Here is a 26,385-nt window from a genome sequence, read left to right as displayed (position 1 = left end):
GACCATATTTTTTTCTTTGCATTGTAAAACTAAACGAGAGCTATCATAGACACAAATACAACACCAATGACATCACTTTTCTTGTGCTGCTTTCAGTTGTCTTTCACAGCAATTTTTACCTCTGAATCCTGAGCAAACTGGTGCACATTCTTTCAAAAACATGGGAAAAAGGTAATGAGCAACTTGATGAGAAATGTTCCACAAATTGCAAAAAATTGGTAGAAAATTAAATTTAGAAAATTATGTTTTAAAGATTGTAAAACTGTATATAAGGGGAAAGAATAAAGCTAAGGAAAAACTACTTTAAAATAATTATGATTACATATTTAAAATTATGTTACAAAATTACTGTAATTTTTAAGCACTTTTTTAGGTCATTTTCTTTTTACATTTATTTTTTATATTTTAAGAAATTTTCAGATAATTTTCTTGTACATCTGACAAATATCTTCTAATTGTTTTTCTTCACTTGCCGATTGCCTTCTTCCCAATTTTTGAAAGAAATCAAAACAATTTGCTCAAGGTACTGAGGGTTAAGATCTAAACAGGAGCACCTGAACGCAGCACCGACTCGGGTGCAGTTACTAGACCAGCACAGTGGGGGCGACAATCTACGCATCCTGTTTCCCGTTAGCTCACCAAGCTGCAATATTCAAGCCTTGACATTGCGAAGATGGACGCTGTTATGGTCTAGACAAGGATACGTAGAAAGCACAAACTGCGCGTTTCAGACCTCTGTTATGACAACATTTCCAGCTCGTCAAGGTAAAAGGAAAACCCCTTGTTACTTGACTTCTGAGCAAACGTTAGCGTCTTTGCAAAGTTATCCAGCTAGCAAAATGACAGCCAGCTCAGCTAATGTCAACGAACAGGCTAGCGCTGCGAACATTAGCTAAGCTAGCTAGCAGCGTCGCTTCAACTACAACGTAGTTTGAGATAACTAACTCATGAGTGAGCGCATATAGCCGCTGGTTTTTCGTAACGAAGCTTCTCGTCTTATCCAGGGAGACAGACGTGTAACACGGAACCAGCCTGCAGCTAACCTCGGCTAATGTCATGAAGAAAGACGAGGAAGATATTTTGATGTTAGTGCTAGCTAGCGTTAGCAAGCTAGTCGTTTTCAGACTCGTTTCCTGGTTGTGATTCCTCGGCTTGTTACCGATCCGAGGTTTAGGATATAAATGGTCCTTGACTTTGTTTAAGCCCATAGGGCATAAACATTAGCTAATATTCAGCTTAGGTAATGCAATGTCAGCTTTTATAGATATATATGTTTATTTTTGTAAGGAGAGGACGTCACTTTAGCATCAACATAGTAAACCTGGGCTGTTTGATGGGTCCTACTTACTGTCAAACTATAACTAGCTTAAATAACACCAGTGAATATGACTTAACTCCCTTTAGACGATTTGATCAAACGCTTTTTATTCCTCATTGCATGCAGTGTGCCACACGACGGTGGTTTGATATAAATTAATGTTGTTTAAAATGTTGTCAATATTCTGCCTTTTCCTTCACTAAATTACACTAGCTAGCAACGTAAGATTAAGGTAAATCAGAAACCAAATTAAACTTACACTGCCAAATGGTTCTTGTATAGTGCTCAAAATCAGAACATATATTTTACAGTTAGAGGGGTGCATGTTTCTCTGCAGAGTTACATATTGACAGCTTTAGAGAAGTAATCTCACAACTGAGGAAACAGCTGTCATGGTGCTAGATATTAGCCAAATAGCATATTCATAGCTTTCTCAGCTTGTCATGTTGAGTTGCCTTCTGTGTTTGTGTTGTCTGCAGGTGGAGGCAGGAGGTGTGAGTAGAGTGCAGTAGACATCAGCAGCATGTATTCTGAGTGGCGCTCGCTGCAGTTGGTGGTGCAGAGTGACCAGGGCCACCTCAGTGTCCTGCACACCTATCCCACTACTGTGGGCACGGAGGTGGCAAATGCTGTGGTCAAGCCTTTGGGTACAGCTGTAAGCCCTGTCGCCACAGAGAACATCCTCAAGACAGATAAGGAGGTGAGAGAGATTGTTGTGCCTTGGATCCCTTTATGCACACTTTTTGACTTATCATTTTAATGGCTTCGTAGTCTGCCAAGCTAACAGTTCCATCACAAATTTCTGGAAAATCTGTCAACTTTAGAACTTATTCCCATATGAGTTACAGGAGAATTCCCTTATTGATGTATCATAAGATGTAGTTTAGACAACACCAGCTTAATGTAAACCACACTTTTTGATGGTGCTATCACTATGCTAGGTTATATTTTTTGACAAATTGCATACCCTTTCAACAGAAAAATTCAAGTAAAAAATATAAAGGGCATGATATTTTTGGATTTAGATTCAGTTTTTTTTTTAATTGAAAGACAAACCACTAACAAAACAGGAGGAGGATAGAGACAATAGATACAAATTCCAATAACAAACGATGTGCCCAAACATAAAAATGAAGTTTAATAGTTACATGTTGCACTGACAACATGTTGGTGTGTGCACGATTGTGTGTGTGTGTGTGTGTGTGTGTGTGTGTGTGTGTGTGTGTGTGTGTGTTTCACATGGTCAGTCTGAAACGAAGTCTGTAGTGTGGATGAGTGGATGGGCGACAGAGAGGCGAAGAGACATGCTAAGAGAGCATAAGAGACAATCCTACAATTGCAGCCATCAATGCTTCTGTTTCTATTATTATTACAACCACCAGCATCACTAATAATAATAAGGATTTAGATTCCCAAAAAGCTTGTTATAGCACAGGGTTGTTAGTAAAAACACAAGGCATCTAACCTCTTTAACTGAGGTTAAGCTCCTAATATCAGTTTAAATGCAATGCAAATCAAATTTGTGAATAAACTGCTTAGTGTCACCACAGTGACATTCAAAAAGTTTTTGCCCTGCACAATCACCCTTTTTATATGACATGCTGCATTTTCAGTCATTAGGTTTAAGGAAAGACCTCCTACATTGCTGGTGTTGTCATAAGTGCCATATGTAAGCTGCACCAGCAAGATGCTATTAAAATATGAAGCAAGGAGCCAGACTTAAATATACATTGACTACAGGCTCTTTGCCACTGCAGTCAATGTAACTCTTATTAACATCCAGATGTCTAAGTCACTGTGTTACTGTGATAACCAATGTAGGTGTGGCCAAAAGTCATTGTGCTAATTGCGTCCATCCCCTCACCCGTTTTGATTTCATTATGTTTCAGTTGGATTAAGTCAACTTCAATTTTTAAGGTCTAAATTTTACTCAGTAATTACTCAGAAAAGCAAAAATACTTGATTTAAAAACATTTTTATACCCTGTCTTTCACTTCTTTGTAGAAGCACAATGATCATTACATCTGTGCTTCCTCTTTAGCATGTCATTATCAGGTTTGCACTCCTAGATTCAGGCAGTTTCTCTCGTGCTTCCTTCCATTCCATTTGCATTTCAGCTTTTCTGTGTTTCTGTACATTATACATATAACTAGGCTGCTGTGCAGCTTGGGGACAAAGATCAGTGCTATGTTGGATTTGTGCTTTGTGTCATTGTCATAGTGCCATAGGGTTGCATCCACTGTAGAGCAGGATTTATTCAAGGGCCTCTCTGTGTTTGGGTTCATCCATCATTTCCTTAATCCTTACCAGTGTCTGAGTTCTTGCTTCTAAAGTCATGGTATTGTGTTACCACCGCTATGGTGCCCTGTAGGGATGATATTGTAGACCCTGATTTTGACCAGATGAAATTCTTGACATTAATGCTGAAGAGTTGCATATATGTTTCATGAGTCCTTTTACCCTAATGCCCTTAAAGTCCATTTAAATGCCATTAGGCAAGTCCCAGTTGGGCTGTTATGTGGGCTTCACTCATCTTTAGTGTAGCTACTCTAGTATATAAAAGCAAGACTTATGGAGTGCTACAGAAGTAGCTTCTCCTTTCACTGCAGGAGGCTTAGGCCTGATGCACAAGTGACACTTCACCCTGCCTTCACTTCAACTTCCATGTTAACAAAATCAAATGCAGTTTATGCATCTGTTTGAATGTTTATTTTCTCTGCATGTTGGCATGGATTATGCAAACGAAAAAAAACAACCTTTGTAAATGCATATTTCCATATCTTAAAACCTCTAAAGCACACACTATATAATCATTGCTAGACAATGTTAGTGTGTTATGTATGTCCTAAGCCCTTCTGTTAGATCAGGACAGTTTTTGATAGTTTGTTATTGGTTATAAAACCCAGATCAGTTTTTGATTGGTTTTGTTTGTTTGCATCGTATAAACCAGCTGTCAGAAAAGTCTCCCATGTGCTGTGATAAAACAACAGAACGTCTGCTAACACACACCACTGTGAGCAAGTGAACCGCAGAGCTCACAGCAAGCTGGCACTTTCAATTAATGATATGACAGCGTGTGTCAGGACTCTGGAAGGGATGTAAGAGGAGCTGAGTTGGGTTCCAAGTATTTTAGCAATATTTCTCAGGTGCACCGACATCTGAAGTGCCGCCGCTGCTTTGAACTTCACTTCATGCAGAGGATAAAGCTAAGATAAATCCTCCTGCTTCTACTGATTCAACTGACTCTCTCCTTTTCATGACTGTTATACAGAACACCGTCGGAGATTATACAAAATATTGCAGGAAACTGTCAGGGGAAGACCGTATGCAGGGTTTTAATGAAGGCAGATTTTAGGTCAAGTAGCAGTATTATGTAGGAATTAAAGAAATCCTAGATTGGACCTGTTATGTACAGATACTGAACATGTGAGGACGTGGATCATGATCATGGGCAAGAAAACATAATTGGGACATTCCAAGTTGTCTTTGGTACATTAACTCTGGTGTTTAGATATAAGGTTAACTGGAGATTGATGAACTGGTTTTCATACACTACTTGCCTTTTGAATAATCAGACCCGCTTTTGATTTAGTAACAAACTAAAAGACATACGGTTTGGAGAGGCAGTTAATTGTTATTGCCTTCATCATTTTGCCCTAAACCTTTGGCCTTCCTTGTTATGAGACAGTAAATCTTATATGCTGAACTCATTATGCTTACTCCCGTGACACAGAGCAGAGCATAGCAAGGAACAGTATTATATCAAAAGAATGGCAGCACTTGCAGAATGTGACACTGTTGAATTATGTTTTTAGAGCTGTTTGTCAGATGGAGGGGAATACAGGACCCTGTGACAGAAATATGCTGCAAAACAAACCAGTAACTCATCACTTAAAAACATTCACACAAATTGATGAAATTGGTTTGGTTCCCAGGTGAAGTGGACCATGGAGGTGCTGTGCTATGGCCTAACCCTTCCCCTAGAGGGGGACACTGTCAAGCTGTGTGTGGATGTGTACACAGACTGGATGATGGCCCTGGTGTCACCCAGAGACTCAATGCCTCAGCCTGTAGTCAAGGAGCCTAATATGTATGTCCAGACCATCCTCAAACATCTCTACAACGTCTTTGTACCAAGGCAAGTGTTCACACATGAGCCTCTGGCTGCCATTAGCTGTAGTATTTAAATTGATATGTGCTCATTTTTTCTGCAGCTTTTAGTGTCACTCTATCTCTGAGGCTGATGTCACTAATAATACCTGCTGTTTTCTTTGTGTTGTCTCTCTGATTCCTTCTCTCTCTCTCTCTCTCTCTCTCTCTCTCTCTGTCTCTCTCTCTCTATATCTCTCTCTCTCTCTGATTTCCCCCCATCCCCTCTCGTTGAACTCTCTGTCTCTCCCTCCAGGCCCGAACAGCACAGTCTGAACCACATCAGACTCTGCCAGCAGGTCCTGACTGCAGTCCAGAAATTGGCACGAGAGTCTGTTTCCATGGTGAGGGAAACCTGGGAGGTGCTGTTGCTCTTCCTTCTACGCATCAACGACACATTACTTGCCCCACCTACTGTTGGAGGTATGTCCCTCCTAGTCCTACACAACCCTCACTGCTGTATTTTTTGTAGTTCTTAATGAAAAGTAATAATATAAATAATATCTTTCAGTCGGGGTGGCAGAGAAACTGGCAGAGAAACTGATGGCAGTGCTGTTTGAGGTGTGGCTACTGGCATGTGCCCGCTGCTTTCCCACGCCACCATATTGGAAGACAGCAAGGGAGATGCTGGCCAACTGGAGACACCACCCTCCTGTTGTGGAGCAGTGGAGTAGAGTGGCCTGTGCCCTGACATCCAGGTGAGAAAGGCATCAATACAACTTAAACTTGGATTTAGTGCTTGAGGTTTTACTGAGTTATTTGATAAGGGTTGAGATAAATGGCCACTTGACTTGTCTAACCTGTTGTCTAACCTCTAGTGTCTACAGAGAGGAGAAGCAAACCTAATTTAAAAAAGAGAGTAGTAGCCTCTGAAGTGGGAAGTATATTGATGGTTGTAAAAATTACGGTAGAAAAAATAATAATAGAAGTGTTTTTATTCTCCACTAAGTGTAATAATCTGTTTATTTCTTTCTAACTTCCTTTATCTAGACTCTTGCGCTTCACCCACGGACCATCCTTCCCACCTTTTAAAGTTCCTGATGAAGATGCTTGCCTGATTCCTTTAGAGATGGACAATGACTGTGTGGCACAGACGTGGTATCGTTTTCTCCACATGCTTAGGTGCGTAAAGCCTTATTTTGTTTAGCTCTGACCTGAAAAACAGTTGTTATTTCCTCATCATATTGACACTATTGGATGATTTTTCATGTGTAGTAAGGGACAGGGAAAGAGCCCCATATCTTATACCCCTTCTACTATCAAGTCTTTTCCCCTCTCTATATACTCTACTCCCTGTCTGTTAAATGTCTATATTCCTGTCTCAGTGCTGACAATATTAAATGTCAGAGAACTGATTCCAATGTTTCAAAGCCACGGCAGAATCAGGGAACAGATGTATGCAAATCAACCTCAGCGGCTTCTGTAAGCTTTTCTGTTTAATACCTGAATCTTTCTCTGTTTGTTTCTAGCAACCCAGTGGACCTAAGCAACCCTGCGATAGTAAGCACCACTCCAAAGTTTCAGGAACAGTTTCTCAACTCCAGCGGTATCCCTCATGAAGTGGTGCTGCATCCATGTTTGAAGCAGTTACCCCAGATCTTCTTCAGGGCCATGAGGGGCATCAGCTGCCTTGTCGATGCCTTCTTAGGTAAGAATCAAAATGAAAAGCTTTGTTGTTGAACATTTAGGACGGAGTGCTTTGCACGTTTTAGCCAAAGTACTACATAGTATATTAACATCACTGTTCATTTTGCAAAACATAGTGTTGTGTTTTGGATTTTTTGAAATGTGTTGTTCCTACCTTCTAGGCTTTAGAATCAGAATTGGCTTTATTGGCCAAGACTTATGTGTGCACATTAAATCAAAGGATACAAATGGATGCTCGAGTGTAGGAAAAATACATCAAAAATCTAAAACATCCATATTGTGTAGACAATGATACACAGAAGTGTTAAATATCGTGATTTAGTAGTGAAAATGGAGGATGTCGTTGCCTGTTGAAACATTTGAATAGAAACATAAACATGTCAGTGTGATTTCTTTCTTTACGCTGTAGGTGTCTCTGTTGAAAAGAGAGATGTACGGGAGAGGGTGTTCACTTTTTCGTCAGCGCTGATCTCTCATGGTACAGACATCAGCTTATACATCAAACAATGAGATGGGCATATGATGGAGTGCTCTACAGACAGACTCACAATTTTTGTTTTACAATAACTTCTGGGTTGAAACTGTGTCACATACATAAAATGATACTGTGCTGAGCAAATGCCTCATGTTGTAAGTTTTTTTTGCCAAGCCCACCAAAAAAAACTGAAATCAAATGCCAGTTGTCCACCTGGAAGTGATTGTTGTTGATAGAGGGACGTCACAGTGATTCGGTCTGTTTATTGGTGATGATGTTATTAACAACAGGCGTCAGTCTTCCAGTAACAAAATGATATGTTCCAGTGATTCATATTAACCTGCAAGATTGTCAACAAGGGGTCTGTTGTGGCACCAAAAGTCAATCAAGATGAATGAATATTAATTTCTGCTGATTTGGATCTAACCATTGTTGTCTTTTCTACCAATGAATGCTGTCTATGATCACAGATTCTGAAGCCACTTCATTTCCTTCTCTCTTAACACTAAATATGGGCAAAATGGTTACAAGTGATTCAATTTAAGTTTTGTCCACATGAAAAAAGGGGGGGGGGGTCCAGATTTATTTTTCTTTTTTGCTAATCAGAAAACCTACCCTCTTCTGCTATGTTGGGACTAAAGACCTCACTTTAGTTCCCAGCTCATTTTACCTTTCTGTCGACAGGTATATCACGTCCCAGAGCTGACAGTGCCCCGCCCACCCCAGTCAATAGAATGAGCATGTCTCCGCCCCCCTCCATCACCAACACCACGCCCCCTCACAGCCGCAAGCAACGACATGCGGTGGTCACCAAAACCACAAGCAAGAGTTCAACTGTAAGTGTAAGCATTAAATTAAACCGTAACTATTAAGTGCTGAGTTAGAAAAGGTCAACAATGGCTGTGGCTTGAGGAATATGTTTTGGGGTTGTCGGACTGTCCCATTCTTATAGAGTACAGAGAAGAGTACATGGAGATTTTTCAATTTGGCAAAAACATCCATTTAGAATCAAGTATGAACTGATTAGATTTTGGTAGACAAAGGTCGCTGTGATGTACTCTGTCTCATTCTTGTGAATACAAAATCTAAAGAACACCTTGAGGGTATTTCTTAAGATTATTGTGTTTTCAGGTCGTCTGTCTGTCGACCTGGAAGTGAGTTGAGGGAATTTCTTCAAATTTGGTAAAAATGTCCACTTGGAATCAGCAATAAACTGATAAGATTTTGGTGGTCAAAAGTCAAGGTCACTTTGACCTTGTGTCTGTCTAATTCTTTTGATTGCAATATCTCTAGAAAGCCTTGAAGGAGTTTCAGCAAATTTGGCACAAACGTCCACTTGGACTCAAGAAAGAAATTATTTGAATTTGGTGGTCAAGAGTAAAGGTCACTGTGACCTCATGAAACATTTTTTTTGGTCATAACTCCAGAATTTAAATGCAATTTATGGCAAATTCCACACAAATCTCTCACAGGATATAATGATGTGTGATGACATTTTATATCCCAAAGGTCAACTTCACTGTGACATCATAAGGTTCTGCAAAAACACTTTCCTGGCCATTATTCAACATCATAACTCAGGAACAGGAGAGACATCGGGTCAGAAACTTAATTAGTGACACGAATCTTGAAACTGTGCTGATTGTAGAGGTCGTCTGTGCTGCTGCGGGAATGTTGTGTGTGGAGCATCCATGTTTTAACAGGCATGGATATAAACTGTAAGTGCAACTTGACTGGTGCACCGCGGCATACAACAGCGAGACGGTAATTTGAGTTTGTTGTTGTAGTTGACAGAAAGAACAGGGCTAACACATTGATGACATTTTTTCATTTGCCTCTTTGAAGCCACACGAGCCAAGTTTTTTATGGAAGAATACAGTAAGCTCATCTTTTCTGTGTGGCATCTGCTAGTGACACTGGTCATGTTGTCAACAGCCTAACCAACAGATATCCCTCCCCACCCTGCAGGGCAGCGCTAGTCAGCCAACCAAAGCATCCCAGCAGCAACAGCAGCAGCAGCAAACGTCGTCTTCTCCGACCCTGCTTTCCAGCCCCAACCAGAGCAGCTGGGAGACTCGGCCCCTGCCGGCCCCTGCACGGCCAAAGGTCAACAGCATCCTCAACCTGTTTGGCCAGTGGCTTTTTGATGCCGCACTGGTCCACTGTAAGCTCCACAGCGGCCTCAGCAGAGACCCCAGCATGACCGGTAAGAAGTGAAGCGATGGCTAATAGCGTTTGCGTTTATGCATGGGCAGGTGGGTGTTTCGTGCTGTTCTTGTTTTCGTGGAGTTACCCGTGGTTTCAGTGTCTGTTATTTTTTACTGTATGTCTTTGAGATATCCTTTCCTTTTTTCACCATTTTCTCTGAAACGTCTTTGTGCCTTTCTGTGTGTGGAGGGCTTGGTTAGAAGTGGCCTGGTATGAGATTTCCATCTGATTCTAATCCATTTTACATCTACCAACTATTTAAACCTGGCTAAAACTGCATATAGACTTTAACCATATGCTCAGGAATCCATACAGCCATTTTATTGGTAAAATCATCACTATAAGAGTCAGTGACAGCACAAAGAGTACTTAGCATATGGAAAGAAATTCGGCTCATCATTGGCTCTCCATTTATTTTCCTCTTTTTTGGTGTAGTGTCCTGCACGTGTCTACCATGTCTGGTTAATGTTAAAGAGTTGTATTGGGTCAAAAGTCATGTATTGAGGAGAACAAAAAAGAGAAAAAAAGAAAAACAATTCATGCCTGATATGAATTGAACCCCAAATATTGGATCTGCTTTGATTTTGTGTCTCTCCACTATTTCTGTTATCTTGCAGCCTCTTTTATCCAAATTCTCCTTTCTTATAAATCTTGTAAGTAGGAACGGCAGCTTTTTCTTTCCTCACTTGATTTGCGTTTCTTGACAAATTTTCCTGCTTTTGAGTTGAATTCCTCATGATCATTGCCATTATCGCCATTGTTTTTTCTGTTCCCACTGCTTGTCATATATCAAAGTTCACCAGCGTTCTCCCAGCGTTTCTCCAAAGGTGATGGAATGGGTTTCACCAACTGACCACTTGTCTCGACCATAACGTTGCCAGTTTGTGACAGCGCCACCCAGTTTATAAGTTCTCATTTCCTTTTTTTTTTTTTTTTTTTGGGTCACACTAATCCTTATTATTTAGTTTCAGACCCCTCCCCCTCCAGTTCAGCATTAACGTTTTGTTTTTTTATGATTTCCTTTCGTACTGTCAGTCCACTTGAGTTTTAATTTTATTGGTTTGGTGCCTCAATGCATGAAGTGAATGTTCTGTACTTTGAGTGACAGTCATGTAATTGCAACAGCGAGGGAGCTGACACAGGGATTTTGCTTTGTGTTCTTGCAGCTGAAAACATTTTATTGCCAGCACACACTTTGTCATGCTCTTTAGTGATAGGTTGAACTTCATGGCAAACTCTTTGTGTCAGAGTTCCCTTTTGAATGCTTTTAAATGATGTGAGTGTGTGTTTGCAGTCATTGAAGTGTTTGTTCTCTCCTGTTGTGATAGCCATTAAATATCTGCTTTATGGTGTTTTTTTAAAAAAAAACATTTTTTACTGTTTCCTTTTTATTGTAGTGTGCATATAGTAGCTACATGTCTATGTTTGCCTGTTTCTCATACACGCATGTATACTAAACAAAAACAGTGCAATTCAGGGTTCTTTCATTCTCTGTCTCTTTGCACTCTCTACAGCGATAGCTACTCAAGTAGGTCTGGAGCTGAGGAGGAAGGGGTCCCAAATGTCTACCGACTCCATGGTGTCCAATCCCATGTTCGACGCCAACGAGTTCCCAGAGAGCTACGAGGCAGGACGAGCTGAGGCCTGCGGGACTCTCTGCCGCATCTTCTGTAGCAAGAAAACTGGAGAAGATATTCTGCCTGTGTACCTGTCAAGGTAACTTCATTGTTTTTTTGGTGTGGGGGGGTTATGCCAAATTTTGACTAACTGTGGGTTTACTGTTTTAGTGACGTTTGATGTTTAGATTTTAAAATGAAAAACTCGAATTATTCTTTTTATGTGTTTCTGCAGGTTCTACATGGTCCTGATTCAGGGTCTCCAGATCTCCGATTTCATCTGCAGACCAGTTCTGGCGTCTATCATTCTCAACTCTTCCTCTCTCTTCTGTACTGACCTGAAGGGCATCAATGTGGTGGTGCCCTACTTCATAGCTGCCCTGGAGACTATTGTACCAGACAGGTTAGACTGGTTTGGGGCCAGTTACTATGTTATGAGCATCTTTTTCATACTGGATGGTATTTTTTATTGAGACAATTTCTTGAAGTTAATATGATTTGTTTTGCTATATCAGGGAGCTGTCCAAATTCAAGATGTATGTAAATCCTACCGACTTGAGGAGAGCCTCCATTAACATCCTGCTTGCCATGCTGCCTTTGCCGCATCATTTTGGCAACATCAAATCAGAGGTAAGAGCTTTGTTCTGTACTTTTTAATTTACTTATAACATGCCTATGTAGGGGTGCCCAGTAGTTCAGTTTGTAGAGCGGGTGCCCCATGTACAGAGGCTACGTCCTTGCTGCAGCAGCCATGAGTTTGATTCCAACCTTGGCCCTTTGCTGCATGTCATCCCCTCTCTCTCCCCCTTTCACACTTAAGTCGCCCTATCCAATAAAGGCAAAAAGCCTGAAAAAATCATCTTAAAACAATAAAAAATAAAATATAATGTGCCTCCATAGTGCAGCATTTAGTATGTTTTAAGGGTATCACCATTCTCCAAATCCATGCATTGATGAGACTTTTGATTTTAAGTTTTTTTCAGCGCTGAAGCCTATACCATAGTTAGTTAATGGAGTTTTAATTCATGAAGATCAACAGATCATGGGTTTAATGCGGTGTTACTTACATTCGTCAAATTTTTCCTTTCAAAGAAAAACTACGTGGTATCAAGTGGGACACAACCCCCATATATTTTTGGGGGTGGAGTACCACATTAATGCCATATGGTTAAGTTTAAATAATTTATCTAAAATGTGATAAATAACCATAACTTATTTAACCATTCATTTGAACAAACTGTTTAAGACAAACAAAAAAAAAAAGAGTCACTAGATGGCAGAATGGCACTTTACAGCAACAGCCTGAGTTTCTTGACTTTCTAAAGGCCAGCAGGTCCTGGTGGCTTTCCCGGTCAGATCTATTTGTTTATGATTCCTGCAAATATATCGTCCCAAATTTGCTGTATTGCCTGAGGTGGCTCATGGTACCCACGTGTAGAATAAGCAAACAAAGTGAAGTTTTTCTGTCAATGACACGTTTGTTGTTTTCATAACTCACGGAGAAGAAAAAATGTTGCCACACCACTGACTTCAGTGAGGCTGTTTTTTCTCAGTCATCTCTGGAAAAGTACAGCTTTAGGCTAGTGGTAAGTTATGCTGTGTCTTCTTTGAAGCTTAGGCTGTTTTTTTTTCTTTAAGAAGCAAGCAGGTTGGGGAGGGTGGGCGATTTCAGATTTCAGAAATCAAAAGCTCATATTGATTCCTTTTTTTTTTTTTTTAAATTTGGAATGGATATTATGACACCCCTAGTATGCTGATATTGTTTTGGTGTGACTTTAATGATTTTGCTTTTTTTTGTCATTGCAGCTTTTTCTTCAGTTTATGTAAAATCCATGTTGAAACATTTTCTGTACCATAAAGCCACTTGTCATTCAAAACAAAAACGCTGGGTTCTTTTCCATGTTGATGTTGTGCTTTAGGTTCTGTTGGAAGGGAAGTTCAATGAGGAGGATGGGTGGCCTCATGACCAGCCTGTGTCTTTCCTGTCTCTGAGGCTGCGCCTCGTCAATGTCCTCATAGGAGCACTTCAGACTGAGACTGACCCTACCAACACACAGCTCATCCTGGGTATCTAATAGCCTCTGTATATCTTACTTTTCCACTTATTTTGTTTTGCCTCACCATATTACAGGGTTCCTGCCTATCCTGAAAAATCTTTAAATGGCATTGAGTTCATCTTTAAATAAGGCCTTGATTGGTATTAAATTGGCCTATATTTATCTTTAAAAAGTCCTAAAAATGCAAAGACATTGGGAATAGGATTTTATAAATCTTTTTTTCTGGTGTTTCTTGTAAAATCTAAAAATAATTGCTAACATCTTGTTTGTGGAGTTTCGCGTGCAGAAGGAGAAAGACGAAATCACCCAGAAAATCAACCAGAAATTCCAAATATTTCCCACTTCAGTTGCTAAACTGAATAGATACTTTTATGATACTATATTCATTTTCTTCCATATACTTACCTCTAAAAGGTTGTTTTTCCAACATTTGATATAGATTATCTAACTTATTCACTTTTTTTTAAAAAAAATACATGTTTTATGTTACAATAAAATTGTCCTTGTTTAGTTTTCGTTATTAGAAAACTGGTATTAAACTTAATTCCAAGGGGCAATAAAAAAGTCTTAAAAAGTCCTAAATCTACCTCGCCTGAAGCTGCAGGGATCCTGTATTACTTGTGCAGTAATTATGACTTTTTGAATTATGTTAGTCTGTTATTCCATGTATTGTTTAACAATTGACCACCCCTCCTCTTTCAGGCGCGATGCTAAATATTGTCCAAGACTCAGCACTGTTGGAGTCCATAGGTGCACAGACTGAAACAGTAAGGCTCAGATCACAGCTTATTAACTGATGAACATTTTATGCTGCTAGTAGCAGTGGTGAACTGGACATCAACATGGCTGTGTTTTTGTGGTGGTAGGGGAGTATAGACGGGAGTCACATGACTGTGAGGAGTCAGAGTCACAGCCGTACCAACAGTGGCATTAGTTTCACCAGCGGGGGAAGCACAGAGGCCACCAGCCCGGACTCTGAGCGTCCTGCCCAGGCCCTGCTCCGAGACTACGGTAAGACACACGGCTGTTCTACGTACGCTAATATCCTCGTGCTTACATGAATTAACACAGTGGCGCCAGCTCTGGTCACATTGTACATAACAGACTTATTGGAGCATTATTTCATTTGAACAGTACCCTCTCGCTGATCGATGCAAAAAAAACATAATGAATTAACATGTTTGTTCTTTATAGCTAACGTGGTTAAAGTTGTGTGCAGAGTTAAGAAGCGTTGGGTAAAATGTCTTTGTAGGTGACACCAAAGTTATTTGCTGTGATGCTGTGCTGTTGAACAACTGTTTGAGACGTATAGAGTGTCTGCTGAAAGCATTTTTTCTCTAATCCACTTGGTGCGACGATGTTGCAGTATCAAAAGCATTTCAAAGATTCTGTTGTTTCCACAGTAGGGCTGAGCGATGTTTGACTTAATTAATGTGTTGGATATTGTGATGTAGGAGGCTTTTTTAAATGTTATTTTTAATAATAAATTGATAACAACTGCTCTCATTAAATAAGTACTTTCACTAAACACTGTGCTGCTTCTGGGCAACTTTGTCCAGCAGGAAATGGGAGGGGGGTTTGCGTGTTCCTGTGGAATAGGACAGTTACATTGTGTCGTGAGTCTCAGTAACAGACCAGAAAAACAAGACTTGAGAGTTGGCAGGAGTTGTTACATGTGCTGTAGCCAACTCAGCATGACTTGAGTTTTTTTTTGCTCATTATAAATTTATGACATTTAAAAAAAAGAAGCTGGATCTACATCTGAAAGAGGTTTCATATAGAATCCTCAGAATAATTACATTTTAAAGCATTACTTAGTGTGTTTTGACCTCCTCAGGCTCTTTTTGGTAGAAACTGGACAGTAAGGTTGAGAAATACTCTGGATGCGACAAAATTAATATCAGTAAAGGTTTTTGGACCAAAATTAGAGAAACAATTCTACTTTTATCACAGCCTTTACTTAAGGCTCTGTTATTTCCATTGGTTTTTACTTTTTTTTGGTTTTATTCAGGCAATTTGATTGTTGAACACAAAGTCAGCCTTTCTAGAGATCATTTTAAAATTGTTGATTTGAAAACTCTGAGAAATTGTGGCTGTGCTCTTGTAGCAGTGCCCGCTCCGCATGAAGCAATGAAACATATTCTAAGAAATGTTATTCTTTAATGTTACAAATATATAGCATAACAGCAATAGTATATTTACGGTTCATCTTATTGTGTATTAAATATTAAGCATTTTTTTTAAACTGATGATTTTTACCAGAATGACCAAGCAATTAATTAATTTAGTCAGGTTTTGGTAGATATATCCAACACAGTTTTATTTTCTTTAAAAATCAGAAGTTGATTGCTCAGCCCTACTCCTTAGCAGGCCATTTACTATCTATATTTCAGTCTTCATCTGAATTTTCTCCACATTTTGTGCTGTACTGATTTTAAACTCTATGCTTGTGCATGATCCGAACTAATAACTGGGCATGCAGGACATTATGCCTGTGGTCCTGTATACCTTAGCTGTGTTGCCTGAATCCTGCTTTGCTCTGTTTGCGGTGTTTGGTATTTTGGGGTGTTATATGGTTTAGCTCTTCCAGATACGGCGGCAGGCCTGCTGGTGCGCAGCATCCACCTGGTCACTCAGAGACTCAACTCCCAGTGGAGGCAGGACATGAGCATTTCACTGGCTGCCCTGGAGCTGCTGGCTGGGCTTGCCAAGGTAAAGGTTCAATGTCACCAGAAAGAACAAAGCTGTTACCAACACCAGAGAGACTCAGTGTAACAATCTACAGTCATTACTAGCCCTCTAGTCCTAACATATATAGTATATAATCGGCACTAGTAATCTAAATTATTGTGGCATATTTATCTTGAACACTATCTGAATCTCAGCTGGTTTTGTTTATGTTTTCACAGTTTCGTCGCTACAAGAAATGCGACTGTAGCAAGTATCTCACCATCCTCACTCTTTTTTTAAGAAGCTTCAAAGTATATTTTGCTACAAACTAAGCCGTTAAAGCTGGAGAGCAGAATGGAAGCACAGAACGTTGTTGCCATTGAGATGATACACGCCTTGTTTAGTCATATCAGTGTAAACCAGCAGGTTCTAAGAACCATTGTATTGCAAGTAGTTGCAAGCTTCAACTCGTCTTGTTGCTAATCGTTGGTCTGGACTGGACTTAAGCTGTTAAATGACATGTTAACTGGATCTTAACCCCTGGTCTTGGTTAACTATTACACCTTTTGCCCAAAAGAGGCAGTCTGGCCTCATAGAGAACACACATGATGGTGCTTTCGGGTTGTTAATGTTATCACAAGGTCCTCAAACTGTTAACGCAGTACCACAAATTACCACCATGAGAGAAGTTTCTGGATAGAGCGTGCACTTTCCATGCCTGGCTGTGCCCCTGATTCCAGTTAACTGGTGCGGTTGCTATGACACGTTGATAAGATGCGTCAGTATAAGGTCATGTTAGTAAAATAGCAGTTGACTATAATATAAAAATATTTGGCACTTGATATCACATAAATGAGGAGTGCTGAGGAGCAGAGAGAGAAGAGTTCAAGGTAAAATTAAAGTACATGAATGCTCACTCTAACAATACTATAACTTTAAAACTCTTACTTTAAACTACACATAATCAAATGTACCATTATTTAGTAAAACAACCAGTATTTTACACAACAAAGCCTACAAAAACTGTTCACATAAAGGATTTTATGAGAAAGAAGAAAGAATTGTATAATTTACCTTTCATTTACCTGTGAATCTTTGTATATGGCTTAACCAGGTAAAGGTGGGAGTGGACTCTGCAGACCGTAAACGTGCCGTCAGCTCTATATGTGGGTACATTGTGTACCAGTGTAGCCGTCCTGCTCCTCTTCAGTCCCGAGATCTCCACTCCATGATTGTAGCTGCCTTCCAGTTTCTGTGTGTGTGGCTCACAGAACATCCTGACATGCTGGATGAGAAGGTAGAGGCTAAAAAGAGTTGAAATTTCACTCAAATAATTTGTCTGGTTTGAGAGGGATATATATTTTTGTTTTGTTTTGTTAAAGTCAACCTCTAACAAGAACATAAAGAAAATTACATTTAATTTCCTTTTTTTTTTACTGAGAGTCTAACTTTGTTGGTAATTAAATTAAAATCTAGTCATAACCTCATTTTATATGGAAAGAAAAATGTGCGCTCCTGCTCTGAGATTCTGTCCCACATTCATTTCTTTTGGAACAGGATTGTTTGGTGGAGGTGTTGGAAATTGTGGAGCTGGGAATCTCTGGCAGCAAGTCCAGACAGGAACAGGAAGTCCGACATAAAGGGGAGAAAGAGCACAACCCAGCTTCAATGAGGGTAAAGGACGCTGCTGAGGCGACTTTGTCCTGGTGAGACTCCTCAAAGTTTCAACAGTATTGATCAAAATCCACAGTTTGTGAGTAAAGTTAACATAATGTGTAACACTATCTATTGTTTGTGTATGAAAAGCATGATTTTGGTTATTTATCTGTGTATGTAAAAGGAGAATTACATTTTTATAGTCATTTAAACATTTTTTGTTATATTTGCATAAAATAGTAGTCATCACTATTTAATTTCATTTCATTTTTTAAATCTGTGTCATGGTGATAGTCAGACAGCAGTGTATGACACTGACACAAAAGAGCTATGAACTGGGAACCAGAGCAAACATTAGCTTTCCAGCTGTGACTTCTCCTTCTGATCTACAAGCATAGACACGTAACTTGATTTGGACAAAAGTTGTTTACAAGCAGGCAAACAAATGTCCATTGTAGAAGAGCACATTGGGGCTGCCGTTGTTGCTTTGCATGCTAAATAGCCTAGGAACTGACACTCGGTTTTCTTTTCAGATCAGTTAGCAAGTGAGCTGTAGCAGTCAGAACTGCTTGTGATGACTCAGATAAACAGTCACTCATAGAATGCTTCATCTAAAAAAAATAAAATGTATTTTTTTGTCTGGTGTGTGCAAACTGGCACTCCAGAAAATAACAAAAGAAGAATACTATAATCAGATCATCAAGCTTAAAAAACAGTGCTGCAACTGTCAAAAACGGTCAGTTTTAATGCAGACGAGTGTGCTTCATTTTCTAGATTCTGTATGAGTCATTCAGAGCATAAATGTGGCAGCAAAGCAGTATTTACTATGTAAATATATAGTGGGATAACGGTGTCCTAAGCAGAGAATGTCACAATACATCTCTGTGTGTTGTAATTAGAGTTTCTCTGTGGTTTGTTGTGGTGAGTCGGTCTGGCCGTGCACGTGTACGTGTGTGTGTGTATCTCACTGGGTTGGTTTCCATTACAGATTTGCGCAAAAGTAATGTGTTTTTTTTTAATTGTCGATAAAACACAGTTGTGAGATGACTGCGTTTCCACTGAGTGATGTTATGCGACTTCCCCTCTCACAATAACATTCCAAGAATCATGACAACGGATGTTCAAAACATTAGCAGGTTTATTTCTATTGCAGCCACTGCACTAGCCGTCATTATTTCCAAACAAAGGCAGTTTAGGCATGTTATGCGAGTGATAATGGAAAGGCAGTCCCCTTACATGTGGGAGCAGCCATATATGAGGGATTTCTGGGAGATGACCGTCCACGATTTCATAGAAGAATTGTGGATTCAAAACTTCCAAATGATCAGCTCAACTTTTCAAAAGTTAAGTGATGCAATAACACCTCTACTAGTGCCTGCTACATCATGCATGAGGGAGCCAGTTCCTACCAACAAGGACATAGCCAGAGCATCATGTGACCCTTGCAAAATTTGGCTTTTTCAAATCCCCTGAAATACCATTTCATGTGAGCGAAAGAACTTTTTTTTGTAATAAATGGGAGTTTTTTTCAAATTGATGTTTCCATTAGGCATATTTTATATTCAAAATTTCAGATTGCGCCATTTGAGGGTTAATGGAAACCCACCTACTGGCTCGCTTACGCTACCACTTTGCACAATGCTTATACAGCAATTTCTGCCCACCCTCTGGTTCTCCCACGGTCAACGCTGTTAGCACTGTTGGTGTTGATTAGAATTGTTTATGGAGTAATTGTCTTTCGCTGATTGCCACCAGCTCAGCCACCTCCATCCGCCATGTTGAGAATGATGTCCAGACAACTCATACACTTTGAGTTTTGCATATAATCCCTTTAATACTGTTTCTGCTGTAGGCTGCTAAAGGGGCATTTCTGGATATCTAAAAAAGAAAGTTGTCAGTGATACATTTGAATATCACTTGGACTTTATTTTTTTAACTCCAAAAAGAACTTTGTGTTTTGGTTGGACTCACTCTCTTAGTCACTGTACTAAATAATATATTTTTTCTATATTCCTGCTGATACAGTGACCTAGTTTTCACGCGTTTCCTACAGAACCTCCACTCAGCACACAGACGGCTATTAGAGAGTAAAATGCTCTGTCGCTATTGACCCACTTTGCTGTGGTGTTTCCTCAGTATCATGCAGGTGTTGGGGGCCTTCCCTTCCCCCAGCGGGCCTGCCTCCACCTGCAGCCTGCTGAATGAAGACACCCTGATTCGCTACGCCAGACTCAGTGCCACAGGAGCCAGCAACTTCCGCTACTTTGTCCTGGATAACTCAGTCATCCTCGCTATGCTGGAGCAACCTCTGGGCAATGAGCAGAGTGAGTCGCTTATCCTCCATTCTTTTTGACATTATAAAGGTTTATTGAAATACTGAGGAGAGTTATGGTTCACTTTAAATATGTTAGAGACTGTATCACCAGCCATGTACTGAGCACTGGTAAAGTAAATTAGTTACCAACAGGCCATCCTGTTTCTCTGTAAATGAGAGTATCTCTGTCCTCACAGACCCCAGTCCATCAGTGACAGTTTTGATCCGAGGAACGGCTGGCAGACATGCCTGGACCATGCAGCTCTTCCATCAACCCAGAGGAGCACGGGCCAATCAGAGGGTGAGATCATCATTAGAGGTCGACATTTTTCCGGGAAATTCTGTGTTATGGAATTCCTGTGGGATTTCTGCAGAATGGGAGTCAGTTTCACCATTAATCATGTGACTGACGGAACAGGAAAAGTCAATGGTAGTGGGCAGGATTGGTATCATAGTAACAGGTTTGAACCAGCAATGTCAGCAGCTGGTATTTAATTTCCACATAGCACAGGAAATATATGCATATGGAATCGTAAGTATGAGCGCACATTTTATGTTTCATGTCAAGCAGGTGAAGTCAAATGGATCGTTTTTTGAGATAAAATTTTCATGATTGTGATGCTGTTTCCAAATGTTTCAAAGGTTTAAATACAAAATTTACTTTGAAACCTATATAGACATCACTTCTCTTGTGCTGAAGGCGGCACAAAAAAGTGATGTCTGTCCAGCTTTCAAAGGGTTAAATGACATACTCGAGTTTTGCTTTTGTAAAAGCCCCACATCTGCTTCACTGATAACACCACTCTGCTCCACATCTGTCCTCCTCTCTCCTTCCACAGCAGGTGTTTGTTCCAGAGGGCCGTCCAACGCCCAACAACGGTGTGGGTATCAAATACAATGTCAAGCAGAGGCCCTTCCCCGAGGAGGTGGATAAGATTCCTCTCGTCAAGGCTGATGTCAGCATTCCTGACTTGGATGACATTGTCAGTAAAGAGGTGAGATTTCCAGTTCGTTGATCTCATATCCACATTTCTACTCATTACATATTAAATGACTGTACTTCGGGCACAATCTAAAACAAGATTGTTTGTTGTTGTGGCTGAAATGGAACCATGGAGTGAAATAATCGCCCGTACTATTTATTATACAAACTCAGGTGTGTTGTATGGGCTGGCAGGATGATTCAAGAGCAACAAATACACTGATGAGTAATTACCCACACGTGAGTTATTGGAGAGATATAATTTTACCCGGGTGTCTCTTGGGGGGGAGGCAAAAAAAAAGAAAGGGGGTCAAATCATTTGGTTTGGTGGAAAATCTATAATGGGTGCTAGATAATGTGCAGTTTCTCAATCCAGTGCAACACCCCTGCAGTGATTTGTAGTTTTTAACCCTTTGAAACCTGGAGCAACATCACTTTTCTAATGCTGCTTTCAGGGGCCTGTATTTAAACCTTAACCCTGAGCAAATTGCTGCCATTTCTTTCAAAATTATAGGAAAAAGGCGATAAGCAACTTGGTAAGAAATGTTCCACAAATTGCGAGAAATTAGTAGATTTAGAAAATTATATATATATATATAGAAAGCTATGGAAAAAACTTTTCTCAGGTCTTGTCTTCCTTGTTTTGTTTTTTTTTTCTTGTTTTTATGTTGTTTTTGTCTTGTTTTACTAATTTCCAGATGATTTTCTTCTTTCTTCTTTTACTAATTTCATTCATTGGTCATTTCTTCTTTTATTGCTCATTGCCTTCTTCCCATGTTTAAAAAAAAAATCAAACCAAGTTGCTCAGGTTTCAAAGGATTAATCCCAAACGCTGGTTTGAATAGTTAGCACAGAGCTGAATCCAAGCATCTCTGACACAGTCTTAATAAAGTGAGCGTTATAAGCTTCAGAGGGGCTGAATTTATTATTTATAAGGGCTGTTGTACTGGATTGAAGTAGACTGTATAGATTAAGCTAATGAAAATGTTTAAAAGCACAGATTTGCACTACGTTTTGGGAGGTGACACTTCTGTGTTTGGACCACGGGACTTTCCATTTGTGGGTTAATGGTGAATTTATGCAATTGAGTGCCATTCATCAGCCACAGACTCTTAAAGTTGTCTCCCGTGTCTTCTTCTTTTAAGCTGGAAGTTCAGCACGACAATCTTCGTCTTCTGATGACCAAGCAGATAGAGTATGAGAATGCCTTGGAGCGGCACAGCGAGGAAATCTGGAACTCCAAGCCTTACCCCGACCCACTGACAGACTGCAAACCCCCTCCACCCGCGCAGGAGTTCCAGACAGCACGCCTCTTCCTCTCTCACTTTGGCTTTCTGTCTCTGGAGGCGCTCAAGGTTGGTAAACATAATTTTCTCTAACCATGGCCAATGAGAGCGAAAAGCATTTTCTGCCAATGTCAAATATTATACATGGCCTGAAGCTACTTGTACTTTACTTTAAATGGTGCTTTTGCATTCTGATTCTGTTTGTCTTGGGAAGTAATGATGTGAATAAATTATATGTATAAAGTATTGATTCTATACACATTTATAGTATTGTTATCGTTAATATAGTCCATTTAGAATGTATGTATACTTATTTATTATTGATAGGAGCCCAACAACAGTCGTCTACCTCCTCATCTGATTGGCCTGGAGTCATCCTTGCCAGGGTTTTTTGATGACATCAGCTACCTGGACCTGCTTCCCTGCCGACCATTTGACACTGTCTTCATTTTCTATGTGAGGGCTGGACAGAAAAGCAGTCCTGAGGTAAGGGACGACAGATTCTGTATGAAATAAAACTGTGTAATCATTTACATGTTTGGCTTGTTGAATGAAATGGCTTAAAAAAATTGGAAATGCACAGATATTGACCTTAATATGGGTGCAAAAATCTCTTTATAATCATGAATGTTTTCTTGTGCTTGCGGTGATCAGATTCTAAGGAACGTGGAGTCGTCGTCCAGCGTCCAGCCCCACTTTCTGGAATTCCTGCTGTCCTTGGGCTGGCCTGTGGACGTGGGACGCCACCCAGGATGGACAGGACACCTAGATACCAGCTGGTCCCTCAACTCCTGTTCTGACAGCAATGACATACAACAAACAGGTAAGCTACTAACTACTGCACTAGATCTGAGGAAGACTTTGGATGAATGCACATCATAGAAATGTTATTTATCTACATGTTGGATATTCATGGTAACAAATCAATCAATGTTTATATTTTTTTTGCTTTAGAAGACGCAGCTACTCCCGAGGACACAGGAGGTTCAGTGTTCAACGGGGAGAAGAAAGTTTTATACTACGCTGATGCTCTGACAGAGATTGCCTTCGTTGTTCCATCTCTAACAGAAAATTCTGGTCAGTATTCACTTATTTGAATATGATTTGAAAGACATTATATATAATGGAAACAAGGGATGTACAGATGTTTAGGTTAACAATTTGGTCAAAAGCGAAAATCAATATTTTTTATGGTTGTTTATTTTCTTTTTTTGTTGTTATTTATTACCAATTTTGTACTTGATAAGCAAAGAAATCTTCATTATAAAAATAAATGAAGTACAAGTGAAGAGACATTCAGCTTGTCATTACACGACCTTTGAATGAGTAAAAGATTTATTCCAATTTATGTAACAGCCTTTAATATAACCTTATATAAGAAAAACATAAAAACTAGCTTCAAAAACCTTTTTATTTTATGAATTATACTAACCTCTCTAATATCTGTTTTATACTGCTGTGAAAACATGAATTTCTCCTTCAGACAAATGTATTTATTCACAAATTTGACCAAATACTAATTTTTAAAAAGATTACATTTGAACACATCATGTTAACATTGTAATTTACCTTCACCCAATACTCATTTTAAGCTCAGGTCACTGACTGCAGACAGCTAAAGTTAACTAGTTCTCCTGCAGATTTCAACACAAATTTGTTGTACACAATATAACAATATAAGGGGGAAAAATTGTGTGTGTGTCCCCTGATGATAGAGTTTACTACGTGCTTTCATCCCAAAGGGGAAGATCTCTATTGGTCTCAAACACGTTTTCTATTGTAGTCCAGAGCCCTGCTTTTTAGACTGTGCAAAATGGATTTGACAAAACAGAAAAACATCGAACACTGCCATTGGTGAATGTCATCTTATTTACTGTTTGGCAGATGGCAGTCAACAAGGCAAATAACGGCTGATACTGATCTTCGGACGATAAATCAGTTTATCGCTACTAAAAAACCCAGCGAGGTATTCAGGGTTGACAAAGTTGCCATTTTTACTTTGCTCTTCCTCAGAGGAGTCATCAGTGCACAGTGACTCCACAGTGGAGGCGGACACCAACACAGACCTCATGCCTGGTTTAAACAAACAACCCAATCTCACACTGGAGCTGTTCCCCAACCACTCTGAAAACCTGGAGTCAGCCAAAAAGGTAAAGCCTCATTTTTGTTATTGTATCCAAACCATATGCTGACAACACTGACTTCTGATTGTTTCATGTAGTGTTTGCCTAAACTCACTGTGTATTGTGCTGTTTCTGTAGCTGAGTCCTTTGGTAAAGACAAAGAGGTCATCGACTGGAAAGTCTTTCCCTCCACTGGGTCCTGAGACAAAGGTGTTTGTGGTCTGGGTGGAGCGCTTTGATGATATAGGTAGGCATGCATTATAAACTACCCACCTGTCCTGTCATTTAAGACTATAAGTTGTGGGGAAAAATATGTTGTCCCTCTGTATAGATGGCATTCTAATAATATTTCAATTGTTTTCTCTTGTTCAGTCAGTAAATCGTAAAATATAAATTACTCAACTCTGTAGCCTTAAAAGGTGGCTGGTAAAAGTATGTGTATAATGGATTGACGTTGTCATTGTTTTTATGGTTTTAGAGAACTTCCCGTTGACCGATCTCTTGGCGGAAACCAGCACGGGCTTGGAAGCTAGCATGAGCAACAGCACTTCCTGCAGGTATTCACAAGTTTACACCCTCAACACTTTGCCTCTCATGTGCAGGATAACCAACATACTGCGCAAAACAGGAAGTGCAACATGCAGTGTGCAGAAAAGCAAGCAGAGAAAAGAAACTGTGGCAGAGCTGTGACAGCGATTATAGGTGTGAAGTGGTTTCAAGGAAAATCCTCTTTCTGTGAAACATGATTCATATGTAAGTTATTTTGGCCGCCCTTTTTAAGGTTGAGATAACATGTTACTCAGCAGCTTCGTTGGAAAGATTGCACAGATTGACACGACCTGAAGCAACACAACATAAACCAAACTGTTTTTCACACGGAAACCATTACTTCCTTAGACCTACCAACCTGATGTTTTTGTTGAAGGAGAAAAGCTCAATGTGGAGTCCCATTTTAAATACCTCAGAATCATCCTACCATTTGAATCTGCTGTTTAAGAAACATGTTAAACAAGTGGAGAAACTTAATGCATATGAGAGGATACCTAACTAACCTAAGGGATAGAAGCTGCAGGAAAACAAGGGCAACTATCAGAGGGGGCTGTGTCGTACTATATGGATAACTTATCAAGTTTGGGCAAATCAATAATTCAATCAGAGCCACCCACTTCTGGAATAGTCTTCCTAGATTGTGAGTGAGCACTATTTACAAACCTTTAACATAAAATTTAGGGATATCTTAAAGCAAAAAACTTGCAATAATTGTTTTTACATATCTACTTTTTTCCCCACATATTTATGTACTTTATTGTATTGTTTATACAATAAACTTACTTTATAGTGTGGTACTGCAGCACTTGCTGAAACATTGCATTGATAAAATTAGGTCATTGATTTGAATCAACAAGTAATATGTTGATAAATGTGCCCTGTCCCTGGTAAATAATTGATTAACAAATAAATGGCCCACTAGCAGATTTAAATGGCTTGTATTTATCCAAAGTCACAATAGCACTTTTGCAAGGATTTTGTCTCAAGGTGTGTTACCTGATACAACATGACAATTGTTTATTTAATCGGTGACAAAACAAATTTTTGTAGTGCCAGGTTCCCTTGAAAAATAATGTGTTGTTGGTATTTGTAAAAAATGCTTAATTGATTTTTCTTATTTTCAAAGCAGCCAAACAATCTATTTTGGCAATTAAAATGCTGAAAACGACACCAGATGAGAATACCAGTCGACATAGACGCATTTTCTCTGCCTACATAATTGTTTCATGCGGAGTGAAAATCTATTAGCATTAACTTTTAAGTTCAGTAAAGTTCTACATATGTCTTTCTAGTTACTGACAAGTATAAAGGAGGTCATTATTTGTAAATGTGGTG

General features: G+C 39.6%; 1 protein-coding gene across 9 annotated transcripts in view; it reads left to right on the top strand.

Moving 5' to 3' along the window:
* Positions 1-625: 625 nt before the first annotated feature.
* ralgapb (Ral GTPase activating protein non-catalytic subunit beta) overlaps positions 626-26,385 on the top strand; it is a 30,713-nt gene continuing 4,953 nt past the window's right edge. The window contains exons 1-30 of one of the 9 annotated variants that reach the window (XM_088082524.1): positions 626-765; positions 1,798-2,018; positions 5,254-5,456; positions 5,724-5,890; positions 5,979-6,165; positions 6,458-6,589; positions 6,937-7,115; positions 7,524-7,592; positions 8,274-8,425; positions 9,558-9,795; positions 11,312-11,513; positions 11,649-11,816; positions 11,929-12,043; positions 13,333-13,480; positions 14,173-14,237; positions 14,337-14,481; positions 16,052-16,188; positions 17,261-17,437; positions 17,698-17,846; positions 19,933-20,120; positions 20,308-20,411; positions 20,950-21,105; positions 21,267-21,332; positions 22,238-22,447; positions 22,706-22,864; positions 23,033-23,201; positions 23,333-23,455; positions 24,392-24,528; positions 24,640-24,748; positions 24,980-25,058. In XM_088082524.1, the coding sequence (XP_087938650.1) occupies positions 1,842-2,018; positions 5,254-5,456; positions 5,724-5,890; positions 5,979-6,165; positions 6,458-6,589; positions 6,937-7,115; positions 7,524-7,592; positions 8,274-8,425; positions 9,558-9,795; positions 11,312-11,513; positions 11,649-11,816; positions 11,929-12,043; positions 13,333-13,480; positions 14,173-14,237; positions 14,337-14,481; positions 16,052-16,188; positions 17,261-17,437; positions 17,698-17,846; positions 19,933-20,120; positions 20,308-20,411; positions 20,950-21,105; positions 21,267-21,332; positions 22,238-22,447; positions 22,706-22,864; positions 23,033-23,201; positions 23,333-23,455; positions 24,392-24,528; positions 24,640-24,748; positions 24,980-25,058 (4,310 nt within the window). In that variant the 5' untranslated portion in view covers positions 626-765; positions 1,798-1,841. Of the gene's footprint in view, positions 766-1,797; positions 2,019-5,253; positions 5,457-5,723; positions 5,891-5,978; positions 6,166-6,457; positions 6,590-6,936; positions 7,116-7,523; positions 7,593-8,273; positions 8,432-9,557; positions 9,796-11,311; positions 11,514-11,648; positions 11,817-11,928; positions 12,044-13,332; positions 13,481-14,172; positions 14,238-14,336; positions 14,482-16,051; positions 16,189-17,260; positions 17,438-17,697; positions 17,847-19,932; positions 20,121-20,307; positions 20,412-20,949; positions 21,106-21,266; positions 21,333-22,237; positions 22,448-22,705; positions 22,865-23,032; positions 23,202-23,332; positions 23,456-24,391; positions 24,529-24,639; positions 24,749-24,979; positions 25,059-26,385 lie in introns of all 9 variants that reach the window. The other 8 variants (XM_088082525.1, XM_088082523.1, XM_088082522.1 and 5 more) reach the window with 8 other exon arrangements.

Source organism: Plectropomus leopardus, chromosome 9, assembly GCF_026936395.1.
Source record: "Plectropomus leopardus strain MGB_pleo_1.0 chromosome 9, ASM2693639v1, whole genome shotgun sequence".
In the NCBI taxonomy this organism is placed as follows: domain Eukaryota; kingdom Metazoa; phylum Chordata; class Actinopteri; order Perciformes; family Serranidae; genus Plectropomus; species Plectropomus leopardus.
The sequence above is the reverse complement of the archived record's forward strand: the minus strand, read 5'-3'. Positions and strand labels throughout refer to the sequence as shown.